Below are 27921 nucleotides of genomic sequence, written 5' to 3' on the forward strand. Positions count from 1 at the left end.
TTTTTGTTCTAAATTAAATTCGTTTAAAACTTAAATTACCTTTAAAATGCTCTTCAATTAATCTAAATTTAAAATTAAATAAAATAAAAAAATATTATTAACAATAAGAAAAGAAAATAATAAAAATCAAAAGAAAAAAACATTGTCAACTATAAAACTATATAATAAATTAAATTATAAATTATATTAAATTATCTCTCATCATGTACATGGGGTTCGGTGAATCGACATCTTCGAATACCATTTCTTCTTGTGTTTCCCACCGTACACTACGAACACTATCGTGCCTGTAAAAAGGCAATATATAGATACAAATATGTATATTAACAATAAACAACAAAATGAAATTGGATGGAAATGAGGTTTTTTTTCTTAAGCTAACCTGGTCATTGGTGGTGTTGGAGGTGGATGCATTGTTGGTGGCGGTGGTGGTGCTCCTGAAGGTGGAGTTTGTCGTGCACTACAATTTTATTTCATTTACAAATACAAATTTTTAAATTTTTTTTTAGTGTGATTTAAAAATAGACAAATAAAATATAAATTTCTATTACCGTGACCTTGAAGTTCCCCAATTTGAATCCTCAGATCTCATAGTTTCAAGAGTTGGTGTTCTAGTCAATTGAGGTGCTGGTCTAGTTGATCTGGTTGTTCTAGTTGTTCTAGTTTATTATATTTAAAATATAAATTTTAAAAATATTTTAATTTATATTATTTTATTTTGTAAAAAAAAAAAAAATTGGTAACAAAATTTGTGCGTGGGCTAAATGTCTTCTAATTTACAATTATTTTACTTGCACTTACCCAGAAGTTAGAGTTCTTACTTATTCTCCCTTAAAGTTTTGCTAGCAAATTTGATAAATTTCAAATAAAAATTGAAAATGTTTTCCGAAATCAAGAAAATGAATCTCCCTTTATTCTAAAATGATCCCAAAATAATTTTTTTTTTAATTATTAATTTCGGGTTTGAATAAAAGCTTTAGTTGCTTTAGTAAAAAATAAAAAAGACTGAAAATAATCACTCACAATGAATGTCAGAGACAGTAAAATGAGTAAAAACTCTCTATCATTTTCACTTGTCAGACTGCGTTTAATATAGGTAAGACAAAAGGATAATGAAAATTTTGTCTACAATTTCACTATTATATGTATACATATACAGGGTGTCCCAAAAGTAATGGATCAAACGAAATATGCTGATAGGCCAACCTTAGGGCTCTCAGAATTTGGTAACTTGTTCATCCCAAATCCTTACGGTTTTCGATTTAATGCAGTTTTGTGAAATTTCGAAAAATCCCGACATTGCAAGAGTATTTTGCTTCCTGGGCTCATAATTGATTTTTTTTATTTACAATTCTTTCACTGATACATTACCAAATAATAAAAAATAATTATTTAATCAAAATATTTTTTATTTCATACGCCGTTTTGCTGCAAATTAATTAACAGTTCCATGTTTTATAAAAACTCAATTTCTTACTTTTATTTGAGAGGAACATCTCGAAAAAAATTGTATGGTGTGATACTGGTTTATTATTTTAAAAACTTCCCGTGTTATTGCAGTTTTCAAAAATGTATAAAAATTTCCAAAGTTAAAATTAGAACAAAAGATATTACAATTTTAATGCGAAAAATCAGGGGTTTTCAGAGCAAAATAACAAACAAAAATCGAGACTTTTATTCAAAAGGAAATAAACAAACAACAGTCGAGGAAATGTTTTTATTTTTCTTTGTTATTTTTCTCTGAAAAGGCCTGTTTTGTTGCATTTAAATTGTAAAATCTTTCGTTATTACTTCAAGATAGGAAACTTTTATACATTTTTGGAAAATGCAATAACACGGCAAGTTTTTAAAATAATTAACCTGTGTCACACCATACAAATTTTTTTCAGGGTGTTGCTCTGAAAAAAAATTAAGAAATTGAGTTTTTATAAAACATGGAACTGTTAATTAATTTGCAGCAAAATGGCGTATGAAATAAAAAATATTTTGATAAAATAATTATTTCTTATTATTTGGCAATGTATTAGTGAAAGAATTGTAAAAAACAAAAATCAATTATGAGCGGAGGAAGCAAAATACTGTTGCAAAGTCGGGATTTTTCGAAATTTCAGAAAAACTGCATTAAATCGAAAACCGTAAGGATTTGGGATGAACAAGTTACCAAATTCTGAGAGCCCTAAGGTTGGCCTATCAGCATATTTCGTTTGATCCATTACTTTTGGGACACCCTGTATGTACATATATGATTTTCTATGGAGCTTTATGTGTTATTTCAAAAGCACACTGTGATGAAGTATCTAATTATTTAAATTTTCTATTATATAAATCTTCCATAATGAGGAAGCTAGAAGGAAACATAAAAAAATATTTTTTTTTCTTTAGGACAGAGACGTGCATATGGCTTGGGGCTTTTTATACGAAGTCTGATTAAGTTTCAAAAAAGCTAAACTGAACTATCAGCTAAATAGACCTTAGTGCAAATATTTTTTTTTAAACAAAAAATTATTTTCAGTAAATCAGAGATGAAGTTATTTGGGGTTATTGGTATGGATAAAAGAAAAAATCGATTGGGTTGCTCAAGTAGCACACTTGTGTATAAATTGGTGTAAATTCATTAATTTTGGTGTAAAATTGAGAAAATTGAAAAAATATGGTGTATTTCTCAAAATTAGTGGTATAAAAATTATACCACTGTCTTTTCTGTACAAAATTTCAACATTTTTTTAAGATTCCGTGCAAAAAATACACCGATTTTCAGTTGTTTTTATAATATACCATTAATGGTGCATAAAATTATTTGATTCTGAAATCAACCAAAACGGTTTATTTTGTACACTCTGTTTGGTGTAGGAAGCACACCCTGTGGACATAAAATTCACCAAAATGCATATGTGGGAGACGCCATATTTTTCAATGGACGCCATTTAAAAATAGAAGACAGCGATTAATTATTTTATTAAAATAGTATATTTATCGACCTAATAGTCCCGCATTCTTAGTTTTTTAGATTCATTATAAAAAAACTTTCTTAAAAAAATGTAAAACAACACAAAAATTATAATTTTTGAAAAATGGATTCTTAAAATCGAAAAAAAAATCATTAATTCACTGACATTTTTCAGGCGCTCGATTTTTAGAGGGGGTAGCATCTAAAATTAGTAGATAGAATGTGTTTCGTTTTAAAATTTGGCAAACAAAATCATATTTAACCATTGGTTTCTTATGACAATATTATGAAAGTGAATAAAAATTCATTTTCATTTATTTCATAAGAAATGGTGTGAATTAGAATTCATCAAACTGTTTGAGATAAAAAATAAACTTTGGTTCAAATTTTAAATCAGAATAATTTAAATGGTGTATTTTATCCATAGATTTATTGTGTATTTTTCAATTTCAAAGGGATAATTTTCACCAAAAACAGATCATTTAATATACCACTAGTGCCATTTATACACCAAAATCGGTATATTTTTTTAACCACCGGAGTTTATTTTATACGAGAAAATGGTGTATTTTTTATATTCAAAATGCATATCACGAAAGTGCAAAAAATACACCAAATATTTTGGTGTATCTTAGACTTTTGTGCTACTTGAGTGTAGGACCGGAAATGGAGTGGTGAAATAAAAATAAAGGTAAAAGTGAATAATATTGATAAAAATTGAATCATTTATTTGCAAAACATGATAAGTCCACTTTTTTTCAAAATTCGTTTTTTTGAATAAATTTGTAGGTACTCCAGGGATAACCACGTCTGTCTTTAAAATATGAAGTATCTACTCCATCTATATCCGATTTTACAGCTAAGCGAAATATTTTTTTAGCATCAAAAACAGAATAAGTCCCGGACTTATCATCTTTTGAAAATAAACAACAGCTTCTTTTTGTGTAAATGGTATATTATATTAATGGCTGAAAATCTTAAGTTAAAAGCTACTTTAAAGTTAAATAAGCAATCCGGACATTGTATTTTATTCTCAAATACAATTGTTTGATAGACTGGGGCTAAAAGCAAAATTGCATATCCATTTAAAAACTAATTTCACATCCGTTTATTTTCAAAGTATGATAAGTCCAAAAGCGTTTTTATTTTTTATCATTTGAGCTATCGCTCCAAAAATTAAAAACGAAACGGTATTTTGTAGTTAGGCAAGAGTTCTACAGAATATATCTTATATATAAAAGAGAGTTCGTTAAGTGTGTATGGCCGATAAACTCGAGTTTGGCTGCTCCGATTTTGGTAAATTTTTTTTTGTTTGAAAGGTATTAATAAGAAGATGGTTTGTATCAAAAAAAAAATTATACTTTTTCTACCATCTTTACATAGCTGTCAATTTGTACGACGGAAAAAACACTCTCGCTTTTTAAAAATTTTAACTAAGCTTAATTTGTAAGCAAATTTATTAAGACAGGCTTTCAAAATAATGATAATCGTATCAAGCCTGATTCTGAGTAAAATAAATATTTATCAACAATATTCAAAGGAACTTATCGTGGTAAGTAGTAAAAATATTAACTAAGACAGAGTTATAAAATAAAAACCGTTTTTTTTTTTTTGAAGTGGGACTTTGAAAGAACTTATAGTTTTAATTAAAGGATTTTACCGAGGTAAAAGTGATTTCCGAGAATCGCTTAAAGCAAAGTGAGTATAGTGTATTTACCGTTGCTGTTTTGCAATGAATTTTTATGCGTACAGGTTAATGGTTCGCAGAAATGAACTAAACCAGATTTTGTTATTTCGTAGATTTTTTCATCAATATGTTGTGGATTGAGAAAGAACGGGATTCTCTAAATCAATACCACATATTTTCAAAGATTTAAATGCTGTTGAAAATTTAGAGGCGAAGAAGTTTTGACTCCTCGAATTCCAATGATTCCGTCAGATTTCCCATTTGATTTAAAGCGTCTTCTGTTTTAAATCTTTAAAAATATGTGGTACATATTGATTTTTCTGTTATTTCTCATGGACAACTTTATATGTTGGCTGTTCGCGTGTAGGAAAACCATCTGGTCAATTTATATATGCAAAAGATATAAAAACAAAAAAAGTTGTATATCAAAAAGCATTGCAATAAATTGGTTAATGTTAACTACAATGGAATGGGAGCGTATTGGAATCCCGATTTTCAAAATCGCGTTTTCTAAAATCCCGAAAAAAAAAATGTTTAAAATCCCGTTTTCAAAGTACTGTGTTTTTTAATCCCGCTTGTAAAAATCCTGTTTAAGCAAAATCCCGTCTCTGGAAAGCCCGCTTTTTAAAACAACGTTTATACAGCAAATCCCAATTCATAACTGCTACTCAATATGGTACACTATCAGTATTTCCTATCAGTTCCTCAATTCGAAAAAAAGAAAAAAAATGGAAAATTTGGTAGGTAAATATTTTTTTTAATAAAGCTAATGTAAGGTCAAGTAGTCAAAATTGTAAAAAAAAAATTTATGAAAACTACATATAGTAGAGAGAAGCTGACATAAATCTGTGAATAGATAACCGCTTACTCTTTTTACCTGATCTATAGGGCAAGGATTGGTTTCGTGTCAAAAAAAAATTGGAGGTTTTAATCAAAACCAACATTATGATGATGGAGAAGTCTGAAAAAGTGGGTCTCGCGGCGATTTTTAAAATAAAACACCTTGTCTTAATTCCAAAAGCGGGGTTATAAAAAGGGGAGTTTAATAAACGGGATGCTAAAAAACTTGATTTTTAAAGCGGGGGTTAAAAAAAAAACAGGATTTAAAAAAAAAACAGTATTAAAAAAAATCCGGATATTAATGGCAGCAATTTAAAAAACAGGATTATAAAAATCGGGATAATGAACCCAACCCGATTACAATAAACAAGTTCTCTTTTTTCGGTTTTAATTTATTTTCAAACAGGTTCAATTCTTTTCAAAAGTGCACTCAGCGGAGCGGGTGGGGGTTAGCTAGTTTTTTATAAATTTTTCTACGCATATCAAAAGAAAATAGAACGTTTTTTTCTTCTCCTGAAAAATTTAAAATCATGGACTTATCATGTTTTGCAAATAAATGATTCAATTTAAAACACCAATTTTTAGGATTTATTTTTATCATTAACAAAAATAATTCGACTTTAGTAAAATTTGGTGGAAATTTATGTTTTTATATTTCAAACTAGCTGACCCGGCGGACTTCGTTACACCTCTTCTGCTATTTACTTCCAATTTTGGAGTACGTCAAAACAAAATTTTGAGTGGACCACCCTAATCATTTAGTGGTATGAAAATAGATGTTGGCTGATTCTTAGACTTACCCGATATGCACATAAAATTTCATAAAAATCGTTCCAAACATACATATATATAAAACATTTTTGATTGGACCACCCTAACCATTTAGTGGTATGAAAATAGGTGTTGGTCGATTCTTGGACTTACCCGATATACCCATAAAATTTCATAAAAATCGTTCCAAAAATATATTTAAAAAATTTTGGTTGGACCACCCTAACCATTTTATGGCATGGAAATTGTGTTGGTCGACCCAACCGACAAACACAAAAAATTTCGTAAAGATCGTTCCAAAAATATTTAAACAAAATTGACTGGGCCACCCTAACAATTTAGAGGTATGAAAAGCACACAAAGTTTCATAAAAATCGGTCCATCCGTTTCGGAGGAGTTTAATAACAAACACTGCGACAGGAGAATTTTATATATTAGAAAAAATAAGCTTGAATTTTGTTTAAATATATTTTTTTTTATTTTTTAAATTGTTACTTTCAAACATACCTACTTGTTGATGAATTTTTTTTTTCAAGCACAGAATGTTTGTTTTTTTTTTAATACTTACGTATCGGTTGAAAATTGACGACACTAGCGTTTTTGCAATTGCTTGAGTTAAGAAAAATAGGGCTAGTTTTAGTATTCCATACCTAATAGTTTACACATTTTCTTAATAGTTCTTAAGACTTTGTATGATTTTAAAATAAAATATGTAAACATTTACAAAACAATGCAATTTTTTGAAAAAAAAAATCCCAAAAATACCGTTTTTGTGAAGTTCCCGATTTTGACAGTAATTTTCTGCAATAGCAGTTTATTTTTATTACACTATCTACAGTTACAAGTTTAAACCCAAAGAATGCCGTATTGAAATTTTCAAAACTTTTTTGATCAACTTTTTTTGTTCTTAAATTGAGCAATATTTTTCAAAAAAAAAATTTATTCAAAAAATTAATATTTAGCTTAAAGCTTATTTTAAATATAAAAATGATTTTAAAATATCATTAAAAAAAGTGAAAAAAAAAAAAACAAAAAATTAGCTTTTTACATTTTACTCCATATTTTTGGGGTTATGTCAGAAAAATGATGCAAATTAAAGTTTTAGATCTTTTAATTACCATGGACTTCTTTCACTCCAGAATTATTGGCATTTTATTTTGTTCAGCTTTATACAGTTTTTTAAATGCCAACATGAGAAACTAATTGAAGAACTAAACAGTATGGGAATTTTTTAGAATCATTCCAAAAAATAGTTGAATCAACGTGGTTTTCGACTTTTCGTTGATTTTAAGTTGTTTTTTTAACTCAATATGTCAGTAAACCAACATTTGTTTCGAGATTTTGGTCCGCAGGTATCAGCCTCCGAATGTAAGAAAAACAAATGTTTGGATGCAAATACCTCAGCAACCAGACCTACAAGAAACTTTTGGTATTCTGTTATAAGTTGAGATTTAAAAGACCTTTCTTTTGATGCATCACTTGATGGATTTGGAAGAAATTTTTAAAAATGTGCACAAGGGGTACCCCTTGAATTTTTTTCGAAAATCTGAGAAAAAAAAATAGATTTGTGTTTTTTTAGCTCAATGCATAGACTATCGTACTACATTTTCTTATAAATTCAATTTATATTATTTTTCAACTAAAGATTATTTTTATTCAATTTTTTGCGTTGGTTTATTAAAAAATTCATGATAGGTTTTTCGTAGATTTCTTTTAGCTTTTTCGATGAACTATTAAAGATTTATAAAATTCTAAACTCAAAAGCACCGTCATATGGGAAATTGAAGGGTTGGGGTCAAAATTCTGCCAGGGTCAAAATTCTGCTTTTCAAAATTCTGCTTTTTAAAATTCTGTTTTTTAAAATTCTGCTTTTCAAAATGCGGTTTTTTTTAAATTGATAAAAATTAATAATTAATAATTTTTTATTTAATTAATTAAAAAGTTTTCAATTATCATTTTTCGAAAATATTTATCATTAAAATTTTTCTCAATATTTTAAAAATTATTGATTTATCAAAGAATTAATATTACAAAAATTGACATAGTACCTACTTGAAAGTAAGGAATCTAAAATAAGGAGCAAATTTTGCGAGATGATGATCTTACAAAATTCTGAAAAAAATTAAAAAAGGGTTTGGAAAATGTTAAAAACGCGCGCTTTTTAACATTTACCGCCCTTTTTTAAAATTTTTTTCAGAATATTGTAAAATCATCATCTCGCAAAATTTTCTCCTTATTTTAGATTCCTTACTTTCGAGTAGGTACTATGTCAATTTTTGGAGTGTTAATTCTTTGATAAATCAATAATTTTGAAAATATTGAGAAAATATTTTCGAAACTTTTTAATTAATCAAATAAAAATTAATATTCATAAACTTGAATAAAAAAGGAAAAGATATTCTTTTTTTTTTTAAAGCAGAATTTTGAAAGACAATATAAAAAAAGCAGAATTTTGAAAAACAGAATTTTCTTGAAAAAAGTAGAATTTTGAAGCCAGAATTTTCACAGCCTAAACGGGTGGATGGATTTTCTTCAAATTTGGTACAGATGATTTTTATGGAATTCTGAAAGTTGATTTTTTTTGTTTTTTTTTTTTTATATCTCGTTTAGAACGTATACCTCTCATACAAAAAAATACGATATTACGAATTTCTAGAAAACGGCTCCAACGATTTTGATTAAACTTTGTATACGTAATATTTAAAGCAGTGGCAATAAAACTGCATTTTTATTTTTTCTCAAAAAAGTCAAATAACAAAAAAATTTTGCCCTAAATGTCGGCTCTTCCCCAATATCAATTTTTTTTTTTTAATTTAGATCCAGCTTTTAAAATCTACAAGCAGACTAACATAAAAGTGCTTTGAACTGCAAGAGCAAGTACGTGCGACCCCAGTCGTGCATTTTATTTTTTATTTTTTTTTTTTGAATCAGTCTATTGAACACCATGATTGTGGAATGTTTCTATAACAAAATTAAATGTCTTTTGCAATTGCTTGATTTAAGAAAAATAGGGCTAGTTTTAGTATTCCATGCCTAATAGTTTAGACATTTTCTTAATAGTTCTTAAGACTTTGTATGATTTTTAAATAAAATATGTAAATATTTACAAAACAACTTAGGTACTACTGCAATTTTTTGAAAAATTAAATCCCAAAAATACCGTTTTTGTGAAGTTCCCGATTTTGACAGTAATTTTCTGCAATAGCAGTTTGTTTTTGCTACACCATCTACAATTACAAGTTTATACCCAAAAAATGCCGTATTGAAATTTTCAAAACTTTTTTCATCAACTTTTTTGTTGGTAAATTGAGTAATATTTTTCAAAAAAAATTTTATGCAAATAAATTAATATTTAGCTTAAAGCTTATTTTAAATATAAAAATGTATGTACGTTTTCAAAAAATGATTTTAAAATATCATTAAAAAAAAAGTGAAAAAAAAACTGAAAAAATAGCTATTTACATATTACTCCATATTTTTGGGGATATGTTAGAAAAATGATGCAAATTAAAGTTTTAGATCTTTGAATTACCATGGACTTCTTTCATTTTTTTTTACAAGAGGGACTTTCACTCCAGAATTATTGGCATTTTATTTTGTTCAGCTTTATACAGTTTTTTAAATTCCAAAATGAGAAACTAATTGAAGAACGAAACGATGCTTTTTTTTCAAAGTTGAAACAACTTTGATTTAAGGATGTTTTAAAACTACAAATCACTTTAAACTAACTATTTTCTACTTGGTTTACAAATTATCGTCTTCAACGAAAAATCATTCCAAAAAATAGTTGAATCAACGTGGTTTTCGACTTTTCGTTGATTTTAAAATGTTTTTTGCCCTCAATGTATCAGTAAACCAAAACTTGTTTCGAGATTTTGGTCCGCAGGTATCTGCCTCCGAATGTAAGAAAAACAAATGTTTAGATGCAAATACCTCAGCAACCAGACCTACAAGAAACTTTTGGTTTTCTTTTATAAGTAGAGATTAGAGAGAACTTTCTTTTGATGTATCACTTGATGGATTTGGAAGAAATTTTTAAAAATGTGTTTTTTTCGAAAATCTGAAAAAAAAAAATTTGTAATTTTTTAGCTCAATGTAGAGACTATCGTATTACATTTTCTTATAAATTCAATTTATATTATTTTTCAACTAAAGATTATTTTTATTCAATTTTTTGCGTTGGTTTATTAAAAAATTTATGATAGGTTTTTCGTAGATTTCTTTTAGCTATTTCGATGAACTATTAAAGATTTATAAAATTCTAAACTCAAAAACACCGTCATATTTGCAATTGAAGGGTTGGGGTCAAAATTCTTTGTTCAAAATTCTGCTTTCAAAATTCTGCTTTTCAAAATTCTGCTTTTTATAATTCTGTTTTACAAAATTCTGAAAAAAATTAAAAAAGGGTTTGGAAAATGTTAAAAACGCGCGCTTTTTAACAATTACCAAACCCTTTTTAATTTTTTCAGAATTTTGTAAAATCATCATCTCGCAAAATTTTCTCCTTATTTGAGATTCCTTACTGTCGAGTAGGTACTATGTCAATTTTTGTAATATTAATTCTTTGATAAATCAATAATTTTGAAAATATTGAGAAAAATTTTAATGATAAATATTTTCGAAAAATGATATAAACTTTTTAATTAATCAAATAAAAATTAATATTCCAAACCTGGAATAAAAAAGAAATATTCTTCATCGTTTCTAATTAGTTTTAGTTTACATTAATGAGGTGTATTTTTGTTAAGTAAACGCGTATGCTATGAAAAAAAAAAACGAACTAGCAGAATTTTTTTTCAAAAAAAATGCTGGCAGAATTTTGAAAAGCAGAATTTTAAAAAGCAGAATTTCGAAATTCGAAATATAAAAAAAGCAGAATTTTGAAAAAAGTAGAATTTTGAAAACCAGAATTTTGAAGCCAGAATTTTTACCCGCTCCCGAAATTGAAATTTGCTATTCTACAGCTCTTAATATTAATATTGCGGGCTGTAACTTACACAAGATTTTTTTGTTTCATCATTTTCAATAATATTTTTGAAATGGTAATTATATTTATTTTTTTTTTAATCAGTCTATTGAACACTTGTGGAATGTTTCTATAAGAAAATTAAATGTCTTTTTACTAACTTGTTTTTGTACACGGAAAAATTAAGTGGGAGATCCTCTTATTTGCGCATTCAAGAAATTAAGATGATTCGTAAACTTAATTTAAGACGGGAGTCATATTGGCAAAAAAAACATGCAGAAATCCGCTTAATTTAAGGTGACATCCACTTATTTTTATGTGGCCTTTTTTCTCCGTGTACGATTTAACATTAAGAAATTGCTTCTGAGGACTGTTCACTGAGTTTTAACCAAGAAATTTAATAAAAATTTATATTTTTTGAAGCTCAATTATCTGTAGGTAATTTTCATTGATTTCGGTCAACAACACACATAATACCACTACTATTACAAAAAAAAATAAAATAATAATACCAACGAAAAAAAAAAAAACAAAATACCTAATAATAATCAATTTCAGTAAAGCAATCATAATAATATCAAAATGAGTTCCAAAAATTATTCCAAATATTAAATAAATGAATTACATCGGTATATTACTAGAATACCCATACAAATGGCTTGTGTTGCCCTGAACTCGGCTGAACTCTTTCAATTTCCTTTGCAATGAAATCATATTTAATCCAATTGGAACACCAATCGACCACAACAGCAAGCATATAAATGTGAAGAACCAGAGGGCATTTAAGTAATCAACAGCATTGCGACATAGAAAATTTCGATTCGCATCAAATATATCAAATAGTGGGCGACACTGTGCCGTCGAATCACCCAACTGTGAGGACATTGTTGCTTTGTTGCTAGTTAGATATGCTTTAAGTCTATATGAAAGAAGAAAAAAAAAAAAGGATAAGAAAGGATTCAATGTGAAAAAATATATAAGACTTCGATAGAAATCAAATCTTTCTTTTTTTTTCTGTAGGAATAAAAAATTACAAAAAAGGACACACAAAAAAGGACTACACAAAGATAAAAAGAGATGATACTATAGATACACAGGAGTCGAGTCTCAATAACACAAACCTTTTTGTATAAACTGTCGTTTGATTACTGCATATCTCTAAGGCAGTCTTTTCCAGATATCCCTGAATATTTCGTAAATGATTGAGCGTTTGATTGACCTGCTTAGCCCAAGGATCTCTTTGTAGTTCTAACGCAGTCAAATGGTAAAGGATTTCATTTTGTAATTGCTCCAATGGTTGTAAAATTGATGCTTGCAAACGCTTTGATCGACTTCCAAGGGTTGTCATTCGGGATGATGTTGCTACATCCTGAATCTGAAATAAAAAATTTTTTTTTGTTTCATGATGATGATGAAAAGTCATTTAGAAAAACAAAGAAAAAAAAGGATGAAAAGTAATCCTTCTATAATAAACAAAAACACCCACCTGTAATGCCACCCTTTGCATTTGATCAATAAATGTTGCCAAATCCTTTTCGGGCGTTGGTGCACTAACACTACTGCGATACGATGTCAAATTGAAATCCGATGTGTGCAACATATTTTCTAAGATACTCTGTATTGTCTGTGTCAAGGATAGCAAAGTGCGTTCGGATACTCGAATCGAGCTTATTGCTGCATTCACCTTGGGAAATTGTCTTAAATCTACCATCTGTGTTGTATTGACAAACTCATCCAATTGAAAGACATTGTACGATGCTTGATTGTGTTCACAGCCTCTATTAGATGGGGAGAAAAAAAATAAAACAAAAAAAGAACAAAAATTACTCCCAATCAGCCTTAAATGTCATCCTTTTTTCATCATCATCATCAACAAAATAAGGACATTCACAATATATTTTTATATGTATGTGTAACTACGCAGTATATATGTATGTAAGTAGACTTAAGGACTTATAGTTAGAGATCCTTTTTCTTTACATGAAGTTTGTCGTCGTGTAATTAGTTTGGTTTCACAAACACACCTCCACACCGAAGGAAGGAAAAATCTTCATCCTTGTTTTCTTGGTGAGACAGTTCCTTACAGAACAGTGAGAGATAGAGAACACAAAATGGATGTTTGTAAGTTCATAGAAACTCAACCAAGGATAACTTTTGTTTCCCATTGTCATTCACAGTGTGGTTGTAATAATTATTCGGTCTTTCTTTTTTGTCTTTATTTTAGCTTGGAGTAAAGAGGGAGGGTGTTTGCTTATTAAGACTTCAAGTGTGGCACTAAAGAGCAACCAGAGTGTACTTAGGATCTCTAATATGAGGAACTTATTCTATATAATGGAAGAGTTGAATAATTTAACAAATGTGTAGCGTTCATATGAAGTTGTTATAGAGAATCGAAATGGAAGGAAAAGGGTTTGTTTGATTTCGATTTCAGAGAAATTATACAATCAAAGACATTGAACTCATCGAGTTCCTCAAATTGATTCTTAGTTAAATGTATACAAAATAATAATTTTGAAATCGATTGGACTCAAGTCAATTTATTGGTAATTTTGTAGAATGTGAATTCCTAGAGCTCAGACATACTAAGAGGTTTAAGATTAAAAAAACTCTATTGGAGATTGTTTGCGTTGTAATTATTGGGTTTGTTTAAGAGGGAATTAGCTTGAGCACTAAAATCGACCATATTCCACTGGTAACGATATAGATTCAACAGACCAAAATGGCAAATTAATTACAAACAAGTTGACTTGCCTTAAGTAAGAGTGTAGTAGACATTGGACACAGTAAAGAGATAATTTTCTATAGAAAAGTCTTTGTTTTTTTGAAGAATTTAACTTTATCATTTTGAGAGAGTGTTTTCAATTAATATATTTTTCATTATAAAAGACAGAAGTAGATAATTGTTTTTGAAATGTTTTAATTTGTAATGGTTATTTAGTTTTTGCAATTTTTGATTATTGAACAATCTAAGATGTCAAATTAGTTCAGCTTGGAAAGAGTGAACTTTTCTTCTAATCAATTAGGGATGCACAATGTATTTCTTAGATTAAGGCAATCAATGATTTTTTGTTTAACCTTAAATTAATATTAAAACAAACAGAAAGTTACTCAAGTTTGACAGATTTTATTAAATTTTCTACTTTGAGTTTTAATTCTTGAATTTCATCGGAAATTTTGAAAAATCCAAATGTAAACTTGAAACTACATTGAAGACTTTTTGTTAGTTTTATTAATGAACTGGTTTCATTTAGGGCCATTTCCTGAATTGAAACTTAAATAATTTATGTTGAACAAAAAACTTTTAATTACTACTTTTTCCTCTGCGTAAACTGTCACATAAGGATTTAAGTTGAACATAAATGCATAAGTTTCGATTCAGCAAACGGCTCTTAAAGAAAGAAAGATATTTTTTAACCAACAAATAAAAAAATTAAAAAAAATGTTACGCATTCGCCATAGTGACCGTATGTGAGCTTAAACAAATCAATTTGTTGCCTAATCAAAAAGAAAACAATAAGGCTTTGATAAGTGTTCAATGATCTTTTAAATGGTAAAATATTTTCTTTTCGTTACGATGTATATAAAAATTCTTCTGAATTTCACTAGCACATTAAATCGATAGGTATAAACATTTTTATTTATGAACAAAAATTAAATAGTTTTTAAAGTAAACATTTATAAATGATCGATGTTTTTATTTTTTTGTTTGCATATTGTAAAAGAAATATAATTTAATTTGATTTTTATAAGGAGTTAATAGGAGTTGCAAAAATAAATATAATTACTTTAACACTGTCTTAAATGATTTTGACCACAAAATGGAGTTTTGATTTTATTTCTTGTTTAAAAAGGAGTTTTTAGAAAACATTTTATATATGTAGGTATATATTTTTTTTTTCAATTTTTCAAAAAAAAGTGCCATTTTTCAGAAAATATTATTCAACACTAAAAACGAAATTTCCAAAAAAACAAATTGTTTTTTTTTTCAAAAATTTTTAATTTTTTTTTTTTTTCATCTAAAAATGTATTTTTTCGTTGAAATAGGTTTAAACGTCTACGATAAATTCAAAAAACAAAAAAAAAACGCTTCTATGACACGTACTGTTAACAACGATTCACAAATTTTTTAATCACAAAACCCATTCTTATTTTTTTGTTTAAAAAAAAAATAAAGTATTACAACGCATTTTTGTACCATTTCGGTACAGACAAAAATTAATCTCCCCTCCAGGGAATCAATCAAAACTATTAGCAATCAAGTGTAAAGGAAACCCCACCTGAGGTTTAGGCTGTAACTCAAGGTACATATAGATTGATACACAGAATTGCTAAAATTCCCTAGAGATACAACCAAAATTTCAAAAAAAAATCATCCATCAGTTTTCAAAACATTTACACAGATAAGTAGCACTAGAGAGTAAGGATATCCTCAGGAAATAGACGGTCGAACCAGCACTCAAATCAACGGAGTTCTAATTGACTAATACATTTTGAGTAGAAAACGTGACGAAAAACGTGCGAAAAGCGATGATTATAGTGTTTTTGCTACAGTGTCTGGTATTAAGTATAAACTGGGGACCAGTCCCTCGCCCTGAGATGGAGAAATCCCTCAGTTCAGGAAGTTTAAAGATTAAGTACAAAAGAAGGCATGTTTTCATGTGACAACATATTTAAAATCTATTTAATAAAACAAATGGTATGGTACATTAAAGTATGACATTCTAAAAAAATTAAGTAAAATTTTCAGGAATTTTTCCCTCATAATTTCTGCTAGATCATGTAAAATCAAAAAAAAAAAAAACATTGGTTTAATACAATAATAGTTTTCCTCAGGTAACTCTGCGAGTTTTTTTGAAATAACAATTTTCCACTTTTATGAAACATTTTGAAAAAATAAGCGCATTTTTAGCGGAAAAATCCTCCTTTTTTGTTATTGTAAAATAAAAATATTATTAATAAATAAAAAAAAAAAACTTCAGCTTCACCTCGTTCAAAACTTCAGGGGTTCTCTTCTCAATGTATCGCGGCTTGAATCTAATAAACTAAATCATTTATATTCAAAAATCCATTTTTTTTTTTTTATTTAAGGCAGTCATTTTTTCACTAGAATAACTTCAATCACTCAAATAAACAGATTTTTTAAATTAACTGATTTCTATTAAGCAGGTTTGACTGTGATATATTTCTATAACATTTTTCAAAGTAAAATTTTTTTGAAAATGATAGCAACAGCTTATCATTATGATACCCTACTTATCCTATGCCCTTCACCTTCATCTTTAAAACTTACTGAAATAGCTTGTCTGACCATTAGTTTTGCAAATGTTTCTACTAAACTATCAAATGGCGTCGAAAAATCCAATCTCACCATGTGATAGGTAATCTTACCGTCACTTCCCTGACTAAATTTGAATATTTTAAATGATTAAACTTAAATCAAAGTCAAAATCAAAAAATCAAAAAAAAAAAAACTATAGAAACTTACCTCAAAGCATTTGCCAATGTCACATTAACAATTGACCTATTCTCTCCTGCCGGCCGCAACAACTCTCCAATAATTCCCGTCTGTGGTTCTTTGGCATAAACAAAGCCCGGTTTATCAAATAACTTGCCCAACATTTTATATTCTCTTCCTTCAAATAATGGCCGACATAAGAACACTTCACCATTACCACCAATGGCTAATGTTGCTATACCAAAGATCATTATACCAAAACTGCCAATACAAATTATGAACACACATATGACCAATAAAACCCCAGCCTTGCCATTTGCATTGCACAATAGACAACAAAAACCCATCAGCATAAAAACTAGCACCCATATTATGAGCAAGGCCGAAAACCATCCAATAGTCCAGTATGTGTTTGAATAACTTTGAACAATTTCATATTGGGGTCGCAACGACTCCCAAGTTCCGCTAAGTCGATCAAGCATTGCGACTATTGTTGTTGTCAACATGTGGGCATTAGCTGTTGTTTTATCTTTAATGCGTTCCAATTGCTCAAGAGTATCTGTGTGTGGGAAAGGAAAACAAAACCATTAATTTTTTTTGCTCAACTGTCAATAAGAAGTGACAGTTGACAGTAAGGACCAGTAATGCCATTTTACAAACAAAAATGTATTTTAATGTAAAAAAGAAACAAAAGAAAAAGCATGAAAAGTTTAGTTAAAGTTCTTTGAGTTCTATTTTCTAAAATGTCAAACCAAAAATATGAAATACAAAATCCCAAGCGCTGGCAACACTGACAGCAGCTGTCAAACTAAAGCTCTCGGTTAAAAGTCATTTCGATTTACAAAAAATACCTCATAGCATTGTTATCGGAGTATCTTGCTCAAATTTTTGCTCAACTGTCAATAATTGACAGTTTACAGTAGGAGACAGTGTTCACATTTAACATACAAAATTGTGTTTTAATGTCAGTTATATTTGACAGTAAAAAACAGTGTTGCCATTTTACAAACAAAAATATATTTTAATGTCAGTGACAGTTGACAGTAAGGAACAGTGTTGCCATTTTACAACCAAAAATGTATTTTAATGTCATTGATAGTTGACAGTAAGAAACAGTGTTGCCTTTTATAGACGAAAATTTCTTTTAAATGTCAGTGATAGGTTGACAGTAAGGAACAGTGTTGTCATCTTACAGACAAAAATGTATTTTAATGTCAGTGACAGTTGACAGTAAGGAACAGTGTTGCCATTTTACATCCAAAAATGTATTTTAATGTCATTTATAGTGGACAGTAAGGAACAGTGTTGCCTTTTACAGACGAAAATTTCTTTTTAATGTCAGTGATAGGTTGACAGTAAGGAACAGTGTTGTCATCTTACAGACAAAAATGTATTTTAATGTCAGTGACAGTTGACAGTTAGGAACAGTGTTGCCATTTTACAACCAAAAATGTATTTCAATGTCATTTATAGTTGACAGTAAGGAACAGTGTTGCCTTTTACAGACGAAAATTTCTTTTTAATGTCAGTGATAGGTTGACAGTAAGGAACAGTGTTGTCATTTTACAGACAAAAATGTATTTTAATGTCAGTGACAGTTGACAGTAAAGAACTGTGTTGCCATTTAACGTACAAAAATGTATTTTAATGTCAGTGACACTTGAAAGTATTGAAGAATGTTGTCATTTTATAAACAAAAATTTATTTTAATGTCGCAATCCCTGTTAATAAAATTGACAGTTTATATAGGAGACAGTGTTCCCATTTTACATATAAAATTGTATTTTAATGTCAGTGACAGTTGACAGTAAGGAACAGTGTTGCCATTTTACAACCAAAAATGTATTTTAATGTCAGTGACAGTTGAAAGTATTGAAGAATGTTGCCATTTTAAAAACAAAAATGTATTTTAATGTCAAAAAACCAAAAGAAAAAAGATACCAAGTTGGGTAAAAGGTCTTTTAGTTGTAGTTTCTAAAATTTCAAACAAAAACATAAAATACAAATCCCAACCATTGGCAGCACTGCCACCTGTCAAACTAAAACTCTCAGTTAAAAGTCATTTCAATGAACAAGTAATCTCTTATAACATTGTTATAGGAGTATATTTTGCTTACCATTCCGCTGATAAACAGTATCATGTTTGACTTGCAATGGAAAATTGCCAAATATCGACTTTGATATCGCCACTTCTGATGATAGATTCTTCACTGTCGATCCAAATTCCAATTCACCCAAATAGCGCATCCGGAATATAGTCTGGTCCTCTTGTAACTATCATCATCGATGTCAAATAATGGCGGGTGCCGGTAGTATAGCAACGTCATTTTGATGATAGGTCACGAAACCAATAGAAACCGAAACGAATCGATATGCAATGTGTATTGAAAGACAGAGAAAATAGAGATAAATTGAATTTGAAATTCCGCGTAAAATGGTTTTAGTAATAGTTGACAGCCACAGCTATCTACGTGGTAGTGCGGTTATCAACATCAAGAGAATTCCACTACTATACAACAAGGACTAATGACTCACCGTTTTGAGTGCATCAATAATTCCATTTTCTTCAAAGCTTCGTATCCTCAATGTATCGCAAAGTGGTCTGTCACGAAACGTGCATTGCCGTTGCAGCACAGATAATTGTATTTGGAGTTCTTCCATTCGCGCGGAAGCCTCTTGTGAGATTTTCAAGGCACGACCGACAGTCTCTTGAAGCAAAAGTACACGATTTATGAGCTCAGTATTAGCTAGAAAAATGGAGAGACAAGATGTTTTTGGTTGGCGGCGAGTCTTTTTACACAAAAAAAAACCAACAACAATGATTGTTAAGTTTAACAATGAAATTTACCAATGCTTATCCCGTGTAAGGAGTCATAAGCCAATTCGATGCCAGTGCTTGCTGATACTTCCATTCGAATGGGTTCTCCCAATAGAACATCTACATCTGTGTGATGGTTAGAAATGGAACGATATAGCGAGTAGTAGAGGATTAAAAACATAAATTATAGGATTATATGCGCATAGGGTCGTAAAGCCGAACCTTCTAAATCCTTAATAACCTTCTCGATGCCTGCATGAAAGCCATTATCCAGTTTGTGTTTAATTTGCAAGTGGGTATCCTTCAGGAAGATTCCCATATCGTGAACGGTAGATTTTACCATTTCCGGTGTCATCTCGACTGTTGTAGCTAACCGACTATTGGCGTAGAAAATGCAAAAATCACTTAATCTAAAAATAGACAGAAAATATAGAAAGAAAGAGAGAGAAAGAGATAAGTTAACAACATATATAAGGGAACAACTAAGTGGCATCAAGGGATAATGGACCTTTTACTTGAAGTTCTTTTAGGTTTGGGTTTGGGTATTACGGGGGAAAGGGATAAATTAACTCGCAATGTTACAAGAGTCAAAGCTTAATTCAGTGGAAAATAATTGAGTGGCTGGGCAATATAAACGGTTTGATGTGGTTTGAAGGGATTCGGAACCAAAAGAGTAGATAGATAGACTATGTTCGTCTATTTGTATATATTTACAGCAATGGTTTTGGAGCGCATTTGACGTAGATAAAGGTGATAAATAGAGTCATTAAAGAAGATCGCTCAATTGTTAAAAGACGTTTTTATGTTGTGCGGGTAATTCATAGAGTATTAATTTAATGGTTTTATACTGTTCTTCTTATAACAGTAACAGTATCTTTCTGTCTTTAAGGTTTGATATATTATATAGATTGATCTTTTGGTACGTGAGTGTCGTTTGTGTTATGGAATGTGAGGACAGATATTTTTGAATATTGTTAAAATGAGTTAAGGACGACGTTACTTAGTCTGCTATTAATTTAAATACCTTTCAACATTAAATCAACTTTAGTCCTTTTACAATTAACGTTATTTTATTTTGGTAGGATTTTCAGGCAAGGAAAAAATCACCAAGTTTAAATTCGTAGGAAATCTAATCTTGGTGTTAAAAACGTTCTTTATGGTGTGAGGTCTTAAAAATAACTTAAATATGTTTTGGGTGGTATTCGGAGAAACTAAGCTGCTGTTTAAAAAAACTGACATTTTTATTTGTATTGTACTAAATAAACTCCGAGGTTGTGTTACGTAACAATTATAAATACACAACTTGAACGGTGAAACAAGCAAAATAATTAATCAAATATTAAGTTAATAACAATTGACTACAGGGAGAAAAATAAGGCTTTTTTAAATAAGAAATTTTATTATGTGTAAATAAAAAATTCGCGCGAATTTTTTTATTTTCACACCTCAAAATTGATTCTCCCGTTGGCAAATTTCTTTTCCGCTTCGCGTTTCGACTTTGAGATTAAAAAGATTTTAATATAATAACCCCAGCTCAATTTATTTTGGAGATAAATAAATTCTTGTTACTTAGTTCTAAAGAGTAAGCATTATGAAAAAAAAAAATAAAAAAATTTTAAAACACTGTTATTTCTCATTTTTATTTATCAGTCCTCACAATTGTTAAAAAAGATTAGATACCGCAGTCCTCATAAAATAAATATTAAAATCTCGAAAGTAAATAATAGCAGCCTATACTGTATTAAAAAGTGAAATTATTTCCCACAATCCGTGGGTAATAACTTAACCCAAAAGTTAATTTCGTTCCCACGAAAAAGTGAAATTGGTTCTCACATTCAGTGGGAATTATCTTCACTAGAAAAATGTTAAAATAATTTCCCACTAGAGGTGAAGTTATCTCCCATGTGAAGGTAGTTCCCGTGAAGTTAGTTCCCTGCACCGAATTGAATACCTCCGCCTTTTTGGAAGTCGGTAAAAAAAGAGTAAACTTTTTAAATTAATCTGAAAATCCGCTAAGAAAATGAATGCTTGCTAGTTTTTTATTATTTAAATCAAGTAGGTATATTAAATTAAGTATTTTTGAAAAACTGGTCCTCAAACTCAGAGTTTAAAAGAAATCCTCTTTTTTCAAAATTTTCAGTATCTAATAAAAAATATAAATCTATCTTTCAAATTTTTTCCCAAATTTATTGTTAATTGAATTCAGAAGAGGAAATGGTTTTATGCTTTACAGTTATTTATAAAAAAAAATCATTTTAAAAGAATTATTTTTAATATTACTTAAACTTATTCTTTTTTTTTATTTTTAAGACAAAATAATAGATTACTCTTACTCTATTATTATTATGTAATTAAATATTCTTATCTATTTTAAAAGTTGGAAGTTATTATTTTTTCACTCAACAACCTTAATTGTTAATGTTAAACTAGTTTTCCAAATTTTTAAGAAAATCAAATATTTCAGTACAAAAAATCTGTTTTTGAAATGAGAATTCAATGAAAATGAACTTGAACTAATTTAATTTTTTTTTTTCATACAAAGCAACTCTTCGTCTTCTGAATTCAACTAACAATTGGAGATTGATCTAAATATATCCCAAAACAAGCGTTTCCAGAATGACGGTTATTTGATATTTACGATATTTTTTTCATTTAAATAGATAAGCAAAGACAAATCTATATAACATCAACTTAAAAAAAATGCTAGCAGTGCCATTTGTAAGATGATTAAAATGTTGACACTTTGAGTCATTTCATACAATGTGTTATATTTCCGACAACTTTTATTTAAATACACGGTGTTACAAAAATGAGGTTTCAAAATATACGTGGGCGGAGACCTATCAGGTTTTGTAGAGCTAGTCGCACTGATTACGAAACGGTATTTGAAAATCCCCTAACACCCCCAAAATCTGGAGTTACGGGCAAAAAAAACGGTTTTTTGGACCTACACCCATTGAAAAAATTCTAGCTTCGACAATTGTTTACCCATTTTCGATTTCAAAAATAAAAACAAATAAAAACAAAAAATATTTTGAAAAAAGAAAAATCTGATAAAAAAATTTTTCAATTTTCTCAAAAACTAGAAGACATAGAAACATATAGTTTTCACTGTTCGATAAGGAATCAATTGAGGCAGTTTTCTGTGTGAGTAATTTTTTTACTAAAATTCACAGTCTGGACCAAAATAGTATAAAATTAGTTTTAAAAATTTTTTTTCGCCTATTTTTAAATTTGAAATCGATTATTTAAAAAACTATTGGTTATATTATATTGATTTAAATATTAGAATCAAATGTACAATTTTTCCTTTCGGAAATGGTATCATTTATTACTGTAAGTGTTGCCGTTGTTTTTCAATAATTTTTTTTTATTTTGATAATTTTTTTGAAAAATGCCCCTCCCACCTAAACGGGGGGAGATAGACCCCCCTTCCAAAGAAAAAAAATGTTTGTATTGAGCTCCTTTACAAAAACCCGTTATCAAGTCCTGGCGCCCAAGTAATCCTACTACGTGCCGAAACAACATTTTTGTTCTATACCTAAAAGTTCGAATTTCTGTATCTGGGTTGAAATCGAAAAATTTCTAAGCCAATTTTGAAGTGATTTTCATAAAAACTACCTCGATTGATTGAAAAATAGATATAGTTTTAGAATATATTTTTTAAATAGCATGTTGTTTTGAAAACATATACTTTAAATTGATGCCGAAGTTGGGCAAATGACGAAAAAAATGGAAATTTTGAAATTTGACAGCTTATAAATTCTAAGTGGTTTAACCGAGTTACATGTTTTATACATTATTGAAAAGGTATATTTATCTTCTATCAGAAACTGTAAAAAAATCGAAAATGAGAAAGAATTGTCGAAGGTGAAGGTCCAAAAAACCGTTTTTTGCCCGTAACTCTAGATTTTGGGGGTGTTAGGGGATTTTCAAATACCGTTTCGTATTCAGTGCGATTAGCTCTACAAAACCTGATAGGTCTCCGCCCGCGTATATTTTGAGTGTTACACCGTGATATTATTAAAATATAAATAATGATATTATTTAATTATTTTTTGTAAGACATGTACAAAAGAATGAAGAAGAATATCGTATATAAGTGGTGTTAAGAAAAGAAATTTAAGCAACTATTTGCGTTCCCAAAAATCAAACGAGCTGTTTTTGAAATGACTTTAAAATTCTTAAAATTAAATCAATTTGAAAATATTTAATTTTTTCATAAATGACATTATTTTTAAGCATAAAAATGCAATAATGAAAAAGTATTTAACTGGTCTATGTGGTTCTTCCACTTTTAAGTTTTTTCATTTTCGTTCAGTCATAGAGATTTCTTAAAAATTTATTACATTTCGCACATCTGTTTAAATGAAAAGTTTTTACTGCTAAATGTCAAGTTTAGCTTTACTAAATAATGCTTTCTTCCCTTTTGACTAAATACTCAGAAGTCACCAACGATTTAGCCTGAAGAAATGTGGTGAATTTAATTACTTTTCATTTCAATTTCACGAGCATAGAAATCCCATCTGGATTTAAGAGGAACTCTTCAAGTTGTAGTTCATTTCAATGATGGTAAAATATTGCTTTGGAAATAAGTTTCCGTGTTTCTTAGAAAACATTATTTCGACGGAATCGAAGAAAATTTTTGCTTTCACCATACTCAGAAATTTGGTGAAACACATAATCAACTGCTAACATTTACATGCACATTAAGATGTGAATTTCCCGAATCTATTAACCTCTGAACATAGCAACTTCATAATGTACATTTGCAATTAAAGTGAGTATTTTTTATTCCGTTTAAGCTTCTTACCAAAATACATTTCGCTATAACTTTAATTTCAATATACTTACGCTAAAATAATAAAAAAGAAGAGCATTGTTACAATGGAAGCCCTTTTTCTGCATAACAATGAATTTTCCTCAGACTGATCTAATGCCATCAATGGATCCACACGATTACTTAGTCCTTCTGCTGTTGAATTCCGCCCACAGCACCACGCAACTGCCGCTCCAAATGGTATAAATGCTATAACCGCAAATATGCTCATAAGCGCTATAAATCCAGATTCTATTTTTATCGCCTGCAAAAAGGAAGTTAAAAAAAACCATAAAATAACTTTAACTCTACTTCTTCCTCATCACTATTCTACTATTTTTAATGCCCCCAGTAAAAGCATATACAGACCACCCATGAAAACTTACATTCGTCGTTAATTCTATGAGGGTTAGATTCGAGTAAAGTGCATCTCTGACTAATTCTGGAATATAGAAGAAGATTGAGAGAAAAAGAATTGAAAGAAAAAAGAAGAAAACAAAAAAAAAGTTTAGTAAAAATGGACAATGACACAAGTGTTAGAAGGAGATAAGTCAAATATATGTCCATTTAGTAACATGTCCTTTTTGCTATCTGGCTTATTTGAACAAAAAAAAAAAAAATAAAGTGCTCAAGCCCATATAGCATAGAAAGGACACAAGTAGCTTTCGCTAACAACTTTAAAAAGGGCTTGAGTGTAACCTTGTCTTTTTTTATAATTTTTTTTTTTACAGGATACTCACCAAGTGGTAAGTCTTCAGGTGTGATAAATGATAAAAAGTCACTAACGTAGGTAAAAAGAAACGGTCCCGGACCTATGTCCATGCCCGGAATGCTATATGTAAAAGTAGTTATATTAAAATCCATGGCTGGTTTAAGTCAAAGGGTAAGCTGTGAATGAAAAAGAAAATACAAAAAAAAATAATACACAAATGAGAAAGAAGAATGAAAAATTTAAAGGAATATTTTTGTTGAGTGTGAAATATGTTAAACGATTTTTCAAAGTAGAGGCTTTTACACAATTTATGTTCATATTATAAGTCAAAGGAAATTGCACCTATGACTGCGACTACTTGGAATTAAATAGGTATAAGAACCATTTGTTTATTTATGTATTTAGCATTATTAAAGGATTAAGTGCTTTGTTAAAGTGGGTAATGATGTCCTTGATTCTTTTTGAGTCAAAGGATATGTGAGCTCTTGGAATACGATGATTGAGTTAATTTCTAAATGGATTTGTAAAAGAAAATTCCATTGCATATGAAGATTTAAGATCATTTATGTAATAAGAAGTTAAAGATAAGTTAAGAATATACAATATTTGCTCAAGGTTTTTTTTTTGTTGTTTTACGTTTAATTTAGTTAGAAAGTAATTTTGCAAGAATTTTAATTAAAATATGCATATAGTCCCCCTTCAGTCATAATCAGGGACTGGAATGTAAGGCCAAATAGTCAAAATTGTAAGAAATTCGACTAATATTTAAAAAAAAATTAATGTACCTACACATTTTGCATTGAATTTTTTTTTTTAATACAGAAAATTTTTCATTTGCAATAATTTTTGTTTTTATTTTAATTTTAATGCAAATTTTTTCCAGTTGCAATAACAAATTTTTTAAGCAAAATATTTTTAGTTCAAATAAATTTTTTTTTTTATAAATATTTTTAGTTGCAACAAATATTTTTTTTTAATTTCAAATGCATTTTTTGTTTAATTGATATTTTAACAACCCTGATTATAACCCATCATTTTTGCAAGGAGGTCATTATTTCGGAAAGAATAAACGGCTCCAAAGATTTTGATTGAAAAAATACTTGTCTTTTGTTGAAATAACAACAAAGATCCGTTTTTTTGATATCTGACTTTCTCGTAAACCATTTTGTACAAAAAAGGTTTTTATAAAAATAATTTAAAAATAAATGACAATAATTGGAAAAATTTTCCAAAACATCAAAATTTGACGTAGGTTTTTTTTAATTTTTTAATTATTTGTTTTCACATGTAAAATAATTAATTTTGATTTGAGAAAATTTAATATTTAAAATTATCATATAAGTTCAATGCAAATTGTAAATCTTTAGAAATAAAGCTGTATTTTCATAAGAAAGCCCGATTTAATTTAAACATCCAAAGTTTTTTAAAATTAATTTTAAATACATTGTGCGTTACTTGAATAAAAACAACAAAAAAGCGATTGGAGCTTTGGTCAGGTAACTAAACAGATTTTTAATTTTGCATTTTCAAAGAGGAACTTTAAACAAACAATGTTGTAAAAACAAAAAACCCAAAACAAAAACTGTATGTGGATGAATGAATGATTTCTTCAGAACGTTTTGTTTACAAATTTTTCAAAAATTTTAAATAAAGCCGTTTTATGGCACAGTTTTTGAAAAAAAAATCTTCAATATTTTACCTATGTAATAAAGTACTGATTTAGTTTTAAAAATTCGATGTTCTTATATGTTTTTAAACAAAAACAGAAAACCATATTCAAAAATATCTTGTTGTTTTCGAGAAATTAACAAAAATCCAAAACTACTTTTTTCTAAAAAAATATTTTTTTTTTACAAATCTCAATGTGTTCAAATAAAATCCAAATATTCTCTGTTATACAAGAAATCATAAAATGGCATAGCAACAACAACCAAAATCCATCGTTCTTGAGTTAAAATTAAAGCTTTTCACGACTCTGTTTTATATGAGCCGATGTATTTGAAAGTGGTATAAGTCTATTTTTTAATGATTCGAGATATTTAAGAGTTTACGTTTCTAAGTTTTTTAAGAAATTCATACAAGAGTATTTTAATTCAATTTCAAAATAAATTATAAAATATAATAAATTTAAAACAATAAAAACTTGATTTTTAAAATAACAAAAAAAAAAGGAAAAACATCAACAAAGAATTTAAAGAAACTATTTTTTTTTATTGTTGGAGTAATTTGTTAAATTTTTTTAGTAATTCTTTTTAAATTCAAACAAAAAATGGTATGTCATTCTAAATAAATTATAATTCGACAAGCAGAAACAAAATTTCAAAAAAATCCATAAAACAAATTCTAATTCTATTCTACAGGTCACCTGTCGAGTCCAGCAAATCTTGAAACGCAGTTTTTGATATTCATTTAAAATGCATTAAAAAAATTTTCAGAAATTTAGAAATCAATAAGTATTTCTGTCGTTAGAACATGGAGCACAATTTTTAAATTATGTAAACATCCATTTATGATGCTCTTATACATATGTATAGGAAGTAATGATTAATGAGTTTATGAAGGAGTAACTTAATCCCAATATTCTTACAAACGAATTCTGATGTGACCTCTTTGAATTAATCATGTTGTTGTAAGCTTTCATGAACATATATTTAAAAAATATTATATTTCACCACTTTTGTTTACTGGTAGGTATTTCTGAACATAAATTGTGTTAAAAAAAAATAAAATTTAACATGAACAATTTTTGTTTAACTAAATTTTTCTATAAACAATGAAATAATCATCAAAACACTTACCTTTTAAAAATTGTTGATTATAATCCTATAAGATTCCTTAATTAATGTATCCAGTAAAAATATTTATTTAATTTGTGTGTTGCATGCTGCATTAACAGGCCATTTGTG

The 27921-nt window shown here is 28.6% G+C and overlaps 1 protein-coding gene across 1 annotated transcript; it reads right to left on the reverse strand.

Moving 5' to 3' along the window:
* Positions 1-7: 7 nt before the first annotated feature.
* Positions 8-27921, reverse strand: LOC129919661 (prominin-2). Its single transcript, XM_056000623.1, has 15 exons — positions 27814-27921; positions 25044-25191; positions 24690-24745; positions 24339-24568; positions 19707-19894; positions 19515-19610; positions 19202-19413; positions 18784-18940; positions 16697-17225; positions 12698-12989; positions 12333-12586; positions 11837-12130; positions 552-659; positions 383-460; positions 8-287 (listed from the first exon to the last, which is right to left on the reverse strand). The coding sequence occupies exons 2-15, from the start codon at positions 25165-25167 to the stop codon at positions 182-184; spliced, it is 2724 nt and encodes a 907-aa protein (XP_055856598.1). The 5' UTR covers positions 25168-25191; positions 27814-27921; the 3' UTR covers positions 8-181.

This window comes from Episyrphus balteatus, chromosome 4 (assembly GCF_945859705.1).
Source record: "Episyrphus balteatus chromosome 4, idEpiBalt1.1, whole genome shotgun sequence".
NCBI lineage: Eukaryota > Metazoa > Arthropoda > Insecta > Diptera > Syrphidae > Episyrphus > Episyrphus balteatus.

Excerpts from the sequence above, each read along its gene's own strand:
- LOC129919661 (XM_056000623.1), bottom strand. The coding sequence starts at position 25,167 with ATGGATTTTAATATAACTACTTTTACATATAGCATTCCGGGCATGGAC. Across the intron at positions 19,895-24,338 it reads TTCTTTTTTATTATTTTAGC|ATTAAGTGATTTTTGCATTT; the intron begins GTAAGTATATTG and ends GTCTATTTTTAG. Across the intron at positions 19,414-19,514 it reads CTTACACGGGATAAGCATTG|CTAATACTGAGCTCATAAAT; the intron begins GTAAATTTCATT and ends CCATTTTTCTAG.